A 14692-nucleotide genomic window follows, 5' to 3' on the forward strand; every position below is an offset into this window, starting at 1 on the left:
TTTTATATCATATTTTATAAATTGCAGTATAGTTGATGTACAGTATTATGTTACAGGTATATAATATAGTAATTCATAATTTTTAAAGGTTATACTCCATTTACAGTTATTATAAAATATTGGCTATATTCCCCATGTTGTGCAATACATTCTTGTAGCTTATTTTATATCTAATATAAACTCAGGCTTTTAATAAGTTTAGGAAAAATGCAAGATGGGGTATAATTTGAGTTAACGTTTTTACAGCCCATACTGTTGCTGTGTGATAACACTACCTGATAACACTTCTTTGCCCTGCCTGCTCACTCCTTGACTTCCCAGTGAAGGGCTTAGTGTGGTTCCCTCACCTCCCTCCCTCACCTCCCTCCCTCACCTCTACCACCACCCTACCGGTACACACACAGCCAAGCGGCTGTGGCTTGTGGGGAACAGGGCCCCCCAATGAGCTGGCCTCCCTCCAGGTGCTGTGTTTGCTGAGGCTCTCTTCCAGGACGGCTATGACCTGACCATCGGGACATCAGAGCGAGGCTCAGATGTGGCCTCTGCCCAGGTTCCCAACCTCAGGTGGGTATAGCCAGGGGAGGAGGAATAGAGCAGGGTAGGGACTGGTGGGGGCAAAGCTGTACACACTGGGCCCCTACTGTGTATGAGGGGTTGCTAAGAGCTCTGGGGGCCGCATTCAGTGGGTCTTGATTACAGTCAGTGATTCTCCACTCCTGTGGGTGCCAGGCATGCTCTCGTCATGTTTGGGGGCCTCCAGGGGCTGGAAGCTGGCATGGATGCTGACCCCAACCTGGAGGTGGCTGAACCCAGTGTCCTCTTTGACCTGTGCATCAACACCTGCCCCAGCCAGGGCAGCCGCACCATCCACACAGAGGTGAGCCCGCCCGCCTCCCACCCCAGGCTAGTTCCCGAGGTTCAGCCACCAGCCAGGGGATGGAGCCTCGGGGTCTGTCCAAGGGGGGTTGCAACTCTTGTTGTCCTACCTGTCCCCTACCCTGTCCAAGGGGGGTTGCAACTCTTGTTGTCCTACCTGTCCCCTACCCTGCCCAGGGGTGCCCTGAGCCTGCCTTCTCTAGAGCGGTCTCCTCACCCCCTCAGCCTCCCACCATGGCAGAATTGCAGCAGGGACGAGTTAAGAGCAAGCTGCGAGTCGAGAATCCTGGGTGCTGGTGCCCGTCCAACTGTTCCCAGGCTGGATGACCCAGGACGACCGCGCCCACCCCTGCTCTGGGCCCGTTTCCTTAGCTGTACGCTTAGTGTTCCCTTCCCCCTGTGTGACCGTGGTGGGCATGGCAGCCCCCCCCCCCACCGCTGGCCTCACTAGCACCTCTGACCCCCTGGGGGACAGGATGTAGCCGCCTCTGAGAGCCTTCAACCTGGGCCTCCGCTTCTGAGGGCAGCACAGAACGCTGTGCCTGTGGGCACTTTGCTGGGGGAAGGCTTCCGCTGGTCTCAAAGGGTAGTGACTGAATAGGTGGACGGCCTCAGTCTCCCTGTGTCCAAGATCCCTGCAAGGGCTAGGTGCTGCCAGCTGGGAGGTAGATCTGATGACCATCCCCATTTACTGGAGGAGGAGACTGAGAAGCAAAGAGGCAGGGCCCTTCCCTGGCAGGGCTCACAGCTGGCCAGTGACAGGTCTGTAGGATGAATCTGGGCCTGTCTTTAACCTCTTCAGGCCCTGCCAAGGCAGCTACCCCAAGGGGCTGGGTCCTGGGTGGCCAGGCACGCACCAGCCTCCCAGGCCCCAGCCTGTGCTGTTCTTCTCTTCCAGGAAGCCATCCTCATCTCCCTGGCTACCCTGCAGCCTAGCCTCACCCAGGCAGGTGCCCGGCCCAGCTGAAGGTTCATTTGGGCCCAAGAAGGCAAAGGAGCAGCGGTGAAGCCAGAGGTTCCCAGGGGTCACCCGAGACTGATGCAGCCAAGACTTGTCTCCAAATATAAACACCTTTAATTTGACCCAGCCCCAACAACCCCACAGTCCGGCCGGGGCTACCCCTTACTTGCTGCCCACAGTGATGGCCTTAAGGCTGCCGTTCCGTGCGATATTTGGCACAAAGACAGCCCAGAGGCTCACGCAGTGCTCTCGATGGGCACCAGGAAACTCTCCAGCGGGATTGCCTCACACAGGCGCGTTGGGCATCACATAGGAGAGGAGTTCGATCTGCCTGCCTGCTGCCTCCAGGATCAGCACCTTGAAGAAGTGGATGGGCACCGCCACGTGGTTCTTGCCGATCACCGGGTACTTCACAGAGGACTTCCCGTCAGCCTCCGTCCTGGGCAGAAGAGCGGCCCCGTGCAGACATACACATTTTGGTAGGTGCAGGTCAGGCTGCGGCTGTACTTTTCCAGGTTGTTCCAGGCATTCCGGTTGAGGTGGGGCACCTGGGGCGCGACGTTGCTCAGGTAGAAGGTGTCCATGGCCTTCTGGCTCCAGCGGTGGTTGGCGGTGGCGGCCAGGTGGCCGCGATCGAAGCCGCTGCCGCGGTAGTTGGCGTTCGCGGCGCGGTGGCACGCATGCACCGATTGTCCTCACGGAAGTCGCAGGAGCGGCGGTCGCCGTCGCTGCGGAGCCGCTCGGGCCGCAGCTGCTCGAGCACCCAGAGCGCGCGGCGGGTGCGCGGGTCGTAACGCAGCAGGAACGACTCGCGGCTCTTGATCTGCGGCAGGCCGGGCAGCCCGTACTCGGCCACCTCTCCGGGGCTGCAGCCCGCCGGGGCCCCGGACGCGGCTGGAAGCTCAGCCGCCGCTGCCTCGGGCAGCGCGGGCAGCGGCTCAGCAGCCCCGGCGCCTCCCGTGCGCCCGCCAGCCCTCGGCGGCTGCGCCCAGCCCCGCGCCCCCGCCAGGGTCAAACCGGCCCGCAGCGTCTGCATGGTCGGGGGTTGTGGCCCAAGGGTGGACAGAGGGCAAATCGCTGTGCGGAAAGAACGCCGCGACCTCCCGCGTCCCTTATTTATCTTACAAATGTAAGTTTGTACCTTGACCCCTTTTTAAGGTCAACTTACAAATCCTAAGTTCATCTTCTAAATAACTGTTAAAATGGACAAAATTACTTACCCATTAATAGTTACTTTCGGGGGAGGGTGTAGCTCAGTGGTAGAGTGCATGCCTAGTATGCATGAGGTCCTGGGTTCAATTCCCAGTACCTCTACTAAATAAATAAATCTAATTACCTCCCTTCATTAAAAAATTTTTAAAAAAATTTTTAAAAAGTTATTTTCAAGGAGATTATTATTTAGTCCATTATTAAGCATAGTTAATTAAATTGTCTTAAATCATTTACAAATGTATTTAAAATTTAAATATTATAATACTTCAAATCTGACTAAGCCTTCCCAAGTATTTAGATAATTTTAGGAAATCTAGTAAATCTAATATGGATTTAATGTAATAGATCCTCCTTTTATTAAATATTCACTCAGCAAGTTTTCTTACAACTTACTTACATCCAACAATTCTACAATCATCCGTCTATACATTTTAAGTTAGAATCGTAAATTATTATGTTAGAGTCTCTAATATGACAAATCTTAGTATTATTACACATACTCTACATTCTAATTGGCATAGCTTCATCTTAAACCGAACACAAAAGCATTATACTATGGGTTTAATTTCCTTAATCTTCCGTATATATTGATTCTAATCCGTGCCCTCCAAATGGGGTTGATTATTTTATCATTTAATCAAATTAATCACCTTATTTCGGTAGATTGCATGGTATAACTCACAGTCAGGTACTTCTTAACTTGATAGGCATCATCTAATCTACATTGCTTGATTCTGTTCTGAATTACTTTCACATTCCATTCAAATTACAGCTGATCAGATTCTGCCTAACTAGGAAATGAGACTATTTCTGGCCCTGGGCGCCAGTTGCTGAACCAACAGGAGATGAGAAAACAAATACAGCCAGTCAGTTACTGCAGAATTGGTAGAGAGGTGAGATGCAAGCCACAGTATTTAAGAATCTGTTGAGAGTCTCAGATAACTAATTGTCATAAGTTAACAATGACATCTCTTATTTTGAGCCTTCCACAACCAGACCCTTTGCTAACCACTCTATTACATGAACTCATTTTTTTTCTACAACAATTTTATGAAGGTAAATCTATTTATTCCTATTCTGTAGTAAGGAAACTGACTCAGAGAAGGAAAGTGACCTGCCCAAAGTTACAAAGTTATTAAATGGCAGAGCTGGGATTCAAGAGAGATACATGTTGTTCTAAAGCTGATAACTATCAATGGAAAAGGCTCTAGGAACTTTAGCTCTGGCTTCATTTCTCTCCTGTCAGCAGACTAAAGGAGGAGGGAAAGAACCCTGCAGCTGTGCTTTGCCCGAAAGGGATGGTCAGGGGAGGCACAGGCGTAATGGAGTCCTTGGTCTAGCAAAGAGAGTCTGGCTTCAGAACAGAGACCCTGTGCCCAGAGGCGCCTTGAAGAAGGATTTCACATTCTGGGGGGAAATCAGCTATATGCCGGACTGAGCTAAATAGGGACTCTGAATTCCTCTGCTTAAAAACCAAGCAAAAAGCAAAATTAAACAAAAACAGTGGTTCCTTTTAAAACCCAATCTTTTTTGTTCCTTTTTTCTGCTCCCACTAAGATTTTTTTAGTCCCTTGTACTTTTATAATTTTATATGACTTTCACCCCCAACAGACTGTTAGCTTCTAGAGAACAGGGAATTTCTTTTTTCTTTCTTTCTTTCTTTTTTTTTTTTTTTTTGATGTGGCATTTCCCCCTCAGTACCTATCACAATGCTTAGCCCATAGTATGCAAACACTGAGTTTTTGTTAAATGAATGGATACATAAAGTGGAAAAAAAATTGGCTTTAAGAGTAGGCAATATAGGTTACAGTGAAAATTCCACTAGTGATCTTAAACAGTATGGAATCTGTCGACTTCAGCTTCTTCTACTGAAAAATGAAGAAACTGAAGTAGATTATCTTTACTGTCCTTTCAGTTAGGAAGTTATCTGAGTACCGGCAATAGGAGGAATTGATGTGGACTTCTGGGATGAGTCACTTGGAGACAGTCAAGTTAGAATATTATGAGAAATATGTGAAAGATTGACTGATTGAGTCTGGTGTGATCAAACCCCAAAGTGCCCCAAATAATTCTTGTTACCCACCTGCCGGCGGAACAGAGGCTGTGCTGTTGCCCTCCTATGGCCAGGAAAGTGTTCTTAGGGGATGTGGTGGGGGCTGGTGCTCTGCAACTGTATGTGGCCACAGCCCTGGAGGCCAGATGGGGCCAAGCAGGTCTGGTGAAGTGTAAGACCTCAGTTTGGTGCATATCTCATCCACAGTGTTTTGTTTGTTTGTTTGTTTAAGTGCTTTTAAAAGTAAGTTACTTTCAACAACTAAAAAAAGTAAGTTACTTTCTTCTCTGTGCTCCAATCTGACATAATGTCATAGAGCAAAATACACACCTACTCCCTTACCCCTGCCTTTTTTTTAGACAGAAAATCTCTTTTTATTTTAAGCTTCAAGGGCCATTAAAGATAAAACATTTTCTATGCCACTAGTGTGTGTCCTCTAGATGGCAGAACAGGATTTCATTTTGCACTGTTGAATTCTCTCGGCTATCTAACTGAAATTTCCTGTTGCAGAAAGTTCTTAGTTATTTGGTCTCTGAAAGACTCAATGTTAAAAAATTTCTTTTTTTCACAGATAACAACTCATCTATCCAAAGTCACAGGAAGGAGAGACCAGGTACATTAGTGGAAAAATCCGAATAATACATTTTTGAAAAATCCAAAACTTCTGATTTTCGCAAGTTGCATGTTATCTTGAATAAACTGCTAATTATGTTGCCAAAATGTAGATCCTCCTCTACCAGCTTTAAGGGATAGTTGAGAGTTGTTGTTAACTGACATTTATTGTTTCTACTTACTGAATGTCACTGGAGTCTTAAAAATTATTCTTTTACTCTCTAGGTTAAAAATACTGTTACATTTGCCTTTTATGTTGCAAATTTGCTTACTGACACATTTTTTTTTTCCCAAAGAAATTTCAAAACTAAACTTTAGAATAGACCTGGCTTAGTTATTAGGAATTTTGGATTAGTCACATCCAAAAGATGGGTTTATGTAAGTCCCTTAAGCAATCGCCATTTATAAGTGTTTATGATGTTATCAAATGTCATCTCTGAATACAGTTACCATCGGGGATCTATTTGCTTTCTTCCCTCTCTTAATAACCTATTCCTACCAGGGAATCTATTTTCCATAGCAGACACTCAATAAATACGTATGCATTTAAATAAGCTTAAATATAAGTCGCATTCACAACTTTGATCTGAAACATCCAAGGAAACAGACTTGAAAGTTCAAGTTTAATCTTTCTTTTTAAAAGAATCATTCCCACCCACCCACCCCCACCAAAAAAGCTTGGATCTCATGTTTGCCAAAATGAGGATCATTCTTTCTCCACTACTATGGGGGTAAAGTAATAAGGACCAATTTTTGGATTTTAGGTTTACCTACATGGAGGTCTGAGATCTATATTATTTGTGTTAGGCAGTAAAGCAATAATTTGTGCTTTCCTGGTTTCTGATAATTTTGCCCAAGACTGACTCTTCTAAGCAACAACAACAAATTAATGTCACCTAGAGTCATCACAGCTGTGGCTTCCAAGAGAGCCTTGCTGAGGGTTCTGGGGCCAAGGACACTATGATGGACGAGCATTTTTCTGCCATGTGAAAGACGAGGGAGGAGAGGGCAGGCACACCCATTTTCCTTCTCCTCTGGGTTCTGGCTGCATTATCAGAGGGATTTGAAGTTCATTTCTTCAAAGGAATTCAACAATGTGACACAGGATTAGACTGGCTCCGCTAAGAGATCTTTTCGGGTCCACTCCATTTATAGTTCAGGCCAGATATTAGCTGGGGAAAATATCTATTATCCATTTTAAGGACCAATCACACTGATTCTCTTCAATTTAGGCAATTATTCATCTCAGCCAGAGACATTTATTTAGGTACGGGGTTCACAGAAGGAAAAAACCATCCTTGCCCCACTGAAGTTTCCTTTTAGATTTGAGTTCCTCTAAAATTACTCTATCGAAGGGCTCTTCAGTGTCCACGTACTCCAACTACATGTCAGCAGTTATTAAGGGGCTGTGGATACAGCAGTGACTGAAAAAGACAAAGTTCTTGCTTACATAAAGCTTCCATTTTAGGGAGAAGAATAAATGAATAAATATATAGTGTAATGTCAGTGACACATGCTATAAAGAAAACAGAAGGTAATAGGAAGTGAGAGGCAGGTCAGGGAAGGTCTCTCTGGGCACTGGGAGCTCTTTAAGTTTGGCTTTGGTTCCTATATCCCATTCACATGTCCCCATCCTGTTTTTTGTGTATGTGTGTGTGTGTATTTAACTATCTTGAGTACTTTTTTACACTCTGGCCCCAAAAGATGCCCATCTTATATTTTCCCTGCCCCACAATTAGAGAATCAGCTAGCAAAAATATGTATACGTGTCTGTGTACATGTGCAACATATATTTTCATGCACATACACACACAGAGCAACGTCTATTTCCACGTCTCTTCTCATGTGTGTATATGTATTAAAGATCAAGAGTTGACATCAATAACTCCTATTCCAATTCAACATCTGAGTTCTTTATGGCTTTCCAAATTTCTGTCTCTGTAAATCCCTTGTCTGATAGTGAGAAAACTGACTTCCATGAATGCCAAAATTGACTTGTTTGCTCCACCCCCTCTACGATACCAATCTCCTGACCCCACTGCATCACGCAGCCGACGACTTCTGCGCCTCTTCCCTCCAAGGCCTCAGCGCTGCTGACTCCTTACTGGAAAGGGAAAGGAGGAGAGGGGCAGCTTGTTATTCTGAGAGCCATGTTTCAACAGAAGGGACTCCAGGCAGACCCACATGGCTATTGTGGGATGTAGTCTTGGGGACTTAAAACCAACGCAGACAATGTGTCTTTCCTAGGAAGGCTCTGAGGCAAATGTTAATTACAGTTTATATCTTAAGCCTCAAGTTTTCGCCTGTCAACCTGCCCTAAGACACTTTCACTTGCCAAGGCAGGTGCTGCTTCAGCGATATTGGGAAGTTTCCTTTGAAACAAAATATAATTCTCACTTGACTAAAGGCTCCTGAAGTCACTTCAGTGTGGGTAGAAGAATACCTTTCATCCCAGGCAGCATCCAAAATAGACACAACCTGCCCCACACTGACCTCTTTTTTTGTTTCACCAACTAGGCCCGATCTGCACTTTGACATCCCGATTAGGACCAGCTCTGCCATCCTCTTGTTATGCCTTCTCAGCTGCTCCCATCAGCTTGTTATGTCTTCTTAGCTGCAAGTGGCATTCTCTCCCTCCTCCTAGGAGTCCTGTTGGCCTTGACCATGAGAACAGCCCCTGTTGAGCCAGGCCTGACTTTCCTGCCTGGATGCTCTTCTCTGTCACCAAACCCACACCAGCCCTGTCTCTGAAGGGTGGGGCCTGGGACAGTCTACAATCACAAATGTGATTTAAAAGTCAAAAGTGAGCTTAGATGCATATATCTGGAGAAAAATGTAATTCAAAAAGACACTTGCACCCCAGTGTTCATAGCAGCACTATTTACAATAGCTAAGACATGGAAATAACCGAAATGCCCACTGACAGATGACTGGATAAAGAAGATGAGGTGTATATCTACAATGGAATACTACTCAGCCATAAAAAAGAATAAATTAATGCCATTTGCAACAACAAGATGGATTGACTTGGCGATAGTCATTCTAAGTGAAATAAGCCAGAAAGAGAAAGAAAAATACCATATGATATCACTCATATGTGGAATCTGAAGGAAAAAAAAAGACACAAATGAACTTATCTACAAAACAGAAACAGACTCACAGACATAGAGAACAAACTTACAGTTACCAGGGGTGAAAGGGGGTGGGAAGGGATAAATTGGAAATTTGAACATTGCCCCTCTTGGGGAGTGATGGAAATGTTAGCTATCTTGATTGTGGTGGTGGTTTCATGGGGGTATATATACATCTGCCAAAATTCATCGAAGTGTGCATCTGAAACATGCGCAGTTTACTGTGCAGGAATCATACCACAATGAAAATGTTTTAAAAAAATTTAAAGAAGAATAAAGTTGAACATGATTTTAGAAAAAAGAAAAACGTCAGCCTAGATGAAACAGCCATGGAAGTCTGTTCTCAAGAAAATCAGATCCTGGAGTCAGCAAATGAACATTTTTGTTTGAGTCCGTTTCACTTGAACTAATTAAGTTTTCCTTGGCTCACCACCCTTTGTTGAATTTTCTTAAGCTCTTCATGACTAATTGAAAACACAAACTTGTGCACTCTCTTCATCCATTACTTAATAGACCAGCATGTCAGCAAATAACTTATTAGCAGGGAGCTGGTGAAACATAGGGATGACTGACAATTGCTCAATGTTTAGAAAAAAAAACACATCACCAAATAGAGCATGTTGGGAAATAAGTACAGAGACTCGAAAGCCTTCACCTGCAATTCCAGGTCTTCACACACAGGAGATTAATATAAAAACGTGGACTGGGCGGGGGGAATCAGGACATTCGTTTTGTGTGGTATTTTCTAAGCACTGGAAAAGCCACCATTTCCCCATATTTTGACTTTTTAAATATGTCATCAGAGACAGAAATTAAATTTTTAAATTTGGGCCTGTCAAATCTGAATGATGAAAATAGCTGGCAAATTAGCTTAAAAATGTACAGTGCTGTTTGGCATTGTAAAGTTGAGATTTTACAAAGGGGATATGTGGAAAGGACTGGGTAAGGGGAAGTTACAAAAATAGCCCTTTTACATAGTATTTGCACATAACACACAAACGCACACACCTATCCTTCCTTATGCTTTAAATCACCTCTAGATTATTTATGATACCTAATACAATGTAAAGACTATGTAAATAGTTGCAGATATGATGCAAATGATATGTAAATAGTTGCCAGCATGGGGGAAATTCAAGTTTTGCTTTTTGGAACTTTCTGGAAATTTTATGTTGTTGTTATATTTTTGATCCAAGATGAGTTGTATCTGCAGATGCAGAAGCCAAGGATACAGAGGCTGGTTATATACTCCTAGGAACATAGACTTAGTTAAATGGCTATATCAGAATTTGCCTGGGGATCTGCTTTATTATGTAGGAAAAAAACTCACAAAGCTGGTGCTGATGAGAGAAAAAAAAAAGATAGCACTTTTAGGGAAGATTGAACTTTAGGGGTGAAAAAGCTGGCATATTTGTCGCGTGGCTGATTCTCCTCTAGCTGGCTCAAATACTGAGCATCACTGTGTGTGGGAATGGCCATGACAGGGGTAACTTTCCTTGTGGGACATGAGGAGGGCTTTACAGGTAGGATCTATACAGAGCCAGGGGACCCCTCTCCATCACTGTGCTTCTAGAACATTCAGTGATATCAGAAGTCTCTCCCATGAAAAGGACATTTATATGTCTGCATCATAATTTGTGTTTCTGGATGCTCCTGTTATCAGGACAGAGGAATACCTTAAACATGGAAAACTATCAAAATTGTAGATTACTGACTTCCCTGCCAGCAGTGAGAAAAAAACACCCACTAAAGTAGAATGGGGGTGCACTGGGCAGTACACAATTATCAAAAAGATGGGACTCACTCTGCTGAAACTGGAAGGATGGACAATAAAATATACTAAATATTTTAGAAAAAGAGCCAACTGTGGGCTCGTAGCCATGACGTGTGCTCTGAGACATGACGCAGGCTCAGGTAGATGACGCAGGCTTGCGGACATTTTTCGGGCTTGTGGACATGACGTGGGCTCTGGGACTTGATGCCAGCTTGGAGACATGACACGGGCTTGGGGAGATGATGTAGGCTTGGGAAGATGATGTTGGATTGAGGATATGTGGGCTTGGGTAGATGATGTGTGCCTGGAGACATGATGTGGCCTCGGGGACATAATGTGGGCTTGGAGAGATGTGGGATGGGGAGATGATGCGGGCTTGGGGAGGTGATGCGGGCTTGGGGAGGTGATGCGGGCTTGGGGAGATGCGGGCTCGGGGAGATGAATCAGGCTCAGGCACATAATGTGGGTTAGGAAGATGTGGGCTCCGGGAGATAAAGCAGGTCGGGGAGTTGTGGGCTCAGACAGATGTCTCAGACCAGGGGAGATGACGCGGTCTCGGGAAGACGACGTGGGCTTGCGGACAAGATGTGGGCTTGGGGACATAACGTGGGCTTGGGGAGACGTGGGCTTGCGGAGATGATGTGGGCTCGGGGAGATAATGTGGACTCAGGGACATGCTGTGGGATTTGGGAGATGACGTTTGCTTTCGGAGATGACGTATTCTTGGAGAGATAATGGGGACTTTGGAGATTATGTGTTCTTGTGGAGATGATGTGTGCTTGGGAGATGATGCCAGCTCGGGGAGATAATGAAGGCTCAGGAAGATGTCATGGGCTCAGGGAGATGATGTGGGCTCTGCGAGATGACACAGGCCTGCACAGATGAAGTGGCCTCCAGATATGATGCCGGCTCAGGGAGATGACACAGGCCTGCACAGATGAAGTGGCCTCCAGATATGATGCCGGCTCAGGGAGATGACATGGGCTCGGGGAGACAACAGGGGCTTGCAGAAATGATGTAGGCTTTGGGAGATGACATGGGCTTGGGGAGATGATGCGGGCTTGGGGAGATGATGCTGGATTGGGGAGATGTGGGCTCAGGTTGAAAGAATCACAAGTACCAAGGGGTTGAGGTGGAGACATTCTTGATATTGTCCAGGGAAGCAATGAAGCAGTTGTGTTAGGGGAGAACAAATGGGGTTGGGAGTGGCGTAAGACGAGTTAAGAAGGGTAGTGGTGGTGCAGATGGTGTAGGACTTGCAAGCCAAGATCGACCAAAAACACTGACATTTTACAGCTATAATTGTAGGAGCTAGTAACTCTCCTGAACACAGTGCTACGAAAAGTTATACATAAAACTTTGTGTTACCTTTTTCCCATGCTGAAATCTACTTAATTATTATAATTGTTAATGTATGTAAAAATAAAACATAGAAAAAAATCCCAAGAGATTTATAGAGGAAATATATATTCAACTATACTGTTGAAGGTAAGGTTCAGTTCTGAAATTCTTAACAGGGTATCTTGTCTGCTTCTCTAGTGAAGGAAAGAAAAGTATTTTCTGGATCTTCACGTTTCAAATTGCTTGACAACAATCCTACTGGAATACAATAAATCTCTCTCAGAAATAAACAGGATGGGGGCTTCTGATCGAGACAGCTGCCCCCCAGGTGCTCCTGGCCATCTGAGTACATTATGGTCCCAAGTGACTATAAGGTGTGGTCTCCCTCTCCAGGTGTTGTGTGAGTCCAGCAGGCATTTGTTCTTTGCTTTTACTGGGTTCTCTCAGGGTAACTGGGCAAAATCACTTGAAAGTATTTGTTTATTTTGAGCCATGAACATAAAATGCAAGGGTACAGTTCGTTAAAGAAAAAAAAAAAAGTGTTTATTTAGGCCATCCACTAGGATCATAATAAATAATGCAATATACTGGTGTAATAACAGATGTTCTCATGCATTTATCACATTTATAAATATACAAGAAAGCTGGCTTACAGGGCTGTTGGGACAAATTTGGAAAAGTGTATTTGGCAATACAGTAAAAGTTAACAGTGTTAAGACTATCAAACGGATTCTCTTTCCTATCACTTTTTTAAAATACATCCTCTAAATATCTGTGAATAAATGGTAATGTTCCCTTATTGTTTCTAATTTTTATAAACATGCCAGAGCTAGGCCAGTTGTCAAAGATCCAGGCTGATGATTTGTTACCAATATTTCTAATGGAAACCAGATTTTAGAAAAGAAATAACAAAGAAAAAGTCTGCATTTCAGCGTGGAGGCTAATATTGCATGCCAGAATCATTTAAACAATAGACTGTGCCTGAATGAAATAAAACCCCAAAGTAGTTTATAAATAGTAACTTTGATACTCAATATAAAAATGCTATAGTAATATAATGTTTGTAACTTGATAAATGACAATTATTTGACTGCAACAGTGATGAACATTGATTACAGCTTAGTTTTGCTAATAAATTTCACATAGAATTTAAATAGGGTAACCTTTGACATAAAGCTTTAAAACAAATAATTTAAACATATCTTAAACACTGAAAATGTGTTTTTTTAATTGTTATTTACAGTTAGTCAGTGATACCAGTGTATAACTTAATTGAGCCAATCGCCAGTCTTACATCCCTCTTTCAACATCTGCTATTACAATCTTCCTTATAAATACTCAGGCAAATCAGTTTAGTGAAGGAGAGCGGTCTGTGGTCCAGAGTAATTCGATGTATGGCCATTTGGTTTGGAGACAGCGTTTAATAGGTGTGTCATCTGTTTGTAGCATGGAATCTTCAAAACCCATAATAACTGCAGTTCCTTCCACATACATTACCTGTTGAACAAAATAAAGCCACCAAGGTCAGTCAGTATTCTCAGCACAGCCTTAGGAAAGATACAGAACGTTCACAGGCTGCCAAAGAAGGCACTGTGTGTCATTTCACATGGAGCTTTAGATCTAATTTTATTTTGATAGAAATTATAAGCAAGAATATCTGCTTAATGATTAGTGTGAAAATAAACCTGGAAACAGGATGGTGAAACAGTTTTAACTACTAGCTGACCAGCTGATTTTTAGATTTTAAGATCATGATTAAAAAAGCAAACAAACAAAAACTTAGTATGTGAATCCCATAGAAGATACTGTTTCTGATAAAAGAAAAATCATTCTCCAAATAATACATACCACTTGGAATAAATTTTAAATTTTATTTATATAACATTTATGTAGTTCCTACTGCTCTAATATTGAGGCACTCAGTCAGTCATGCTGCCTCATGAGATAAAAAAGCTGTAACAGAAACAGACATATATATATCCTGAGAAGGACTTTATTTTCTACTTTCAACTTAGGTGTTGAATTTTCAGAGCTGGAAGCAAATTGGATGTTTGTCAACGAAATTTTCTCTTATTGTATTAGAATGTACTTTGCTCTGCAGGAAAAATCATACAGAAAAAGAATTAAAGGATATAAGGACAGAAACAAAAATCAAAGAGTAGAAAAAGGCTGACAGATAAAACCATCTGGGTAACTTTGTATGCAGCAGCAATGATCATTTAAAAGATACACTAGCAGTTAGATAACCAGAAAAAAGGTTTATTTTGATTTCTTTAATTTATAATAAAAACTTTTAGAAGTTATCTATGAAGTAACATACAAACTAAAACCCCAAGTCATGATAAGTGCTCACTGTATACATTAAAGCAGTCAAGCAGTAATTTCCTTTTGTACCAAGAGAAATTCTAATTGAGTAATTTAAAAAGAAGAGCTACAGACTGCCTTCATCCAAAGGATGTATAATGATTTTTACACACTCAGTGACTGATACACATGATTGTAATTATGTTTTTCTAAGATAAAAGCTATAAAGTATTTGATCAAGGAGCCGAAAGAAGAAACTTTATTAGCTGTAATCTGGAGTCTCCTTAAAAACATACTAAATATAGGAATAGAGTATTTTCTATTACTAGGGGAGGTAATTTGGTTTCATAAACGACTCCTTTTTTAGGAAACTCTGAAGACATAATTTACTGTGAAATACTTTATTTTTTTTTTGCCTCTTTATTTTG

General features: G+C 43.1%; 1 protein-coding gene, 1 non-coding gene and 1 pseudogene across 3 annotated transcripts in view; 1 reads left to right on the forward strand and 2 right to left on the reverse strand.

Annotated features, from left to right (window-relative positions):
• Window positions 1-409: 409 nt before the first annotated feature.
• Window positions 410-2873, reverse strand: LOC105077605 (endonuclease G, mitochondrial pseudogene; annotated as a pseudogene).
• A 205-nt stretch (window positions 2874-3078) lies between these two features.
• Window positions 3079-3151, forward strand: TRNAT-AGU (transfer RNA threonine (anticodon AGU)). The gene has a single exon. It is a non-coding gene; the product is annotated as a tRNA-Thr (tRNA).
• Window positions 3152-12422: 9271 nt separating this feature from the next.
• The window catches only part of MINDY3 (MINDY lysine 48 deubiquitinase 3), an 85596-nt gene continuing 83326 nt past the window's right edge, over window positions 12423-14692 (reverse strand). For both annotated transcript variants that reach the window (XM_074358491.1, XM_045524860.2), the window contains one exon: window positions 12423-13457. In XM_074358491.1, the coding sequence (XP_074214592.1) occupies window positions 13308-13457 (150 nt within the window). In that variant the 3' untranslated portion in view covers window positions 12423-13307. The remainder of the gene's footprint in view (window positions 13458-14692) is intronic.

This window comes from Camelus bactrianus, chromosome 35 (genome assembly GCF_048773025.1).
Source record: "Camelus bactrianus isolate YW-2024 breed Bactrian camel chromosome 35, ASM4877302v1, whole genome shotgun sequence".
NCBI classification, from domain to species: Eukaryota; Metazoa; Chordata; class Mammalia; order Artiodactyla; family Camelidae; genus Camelus; species Camelus bactrianus.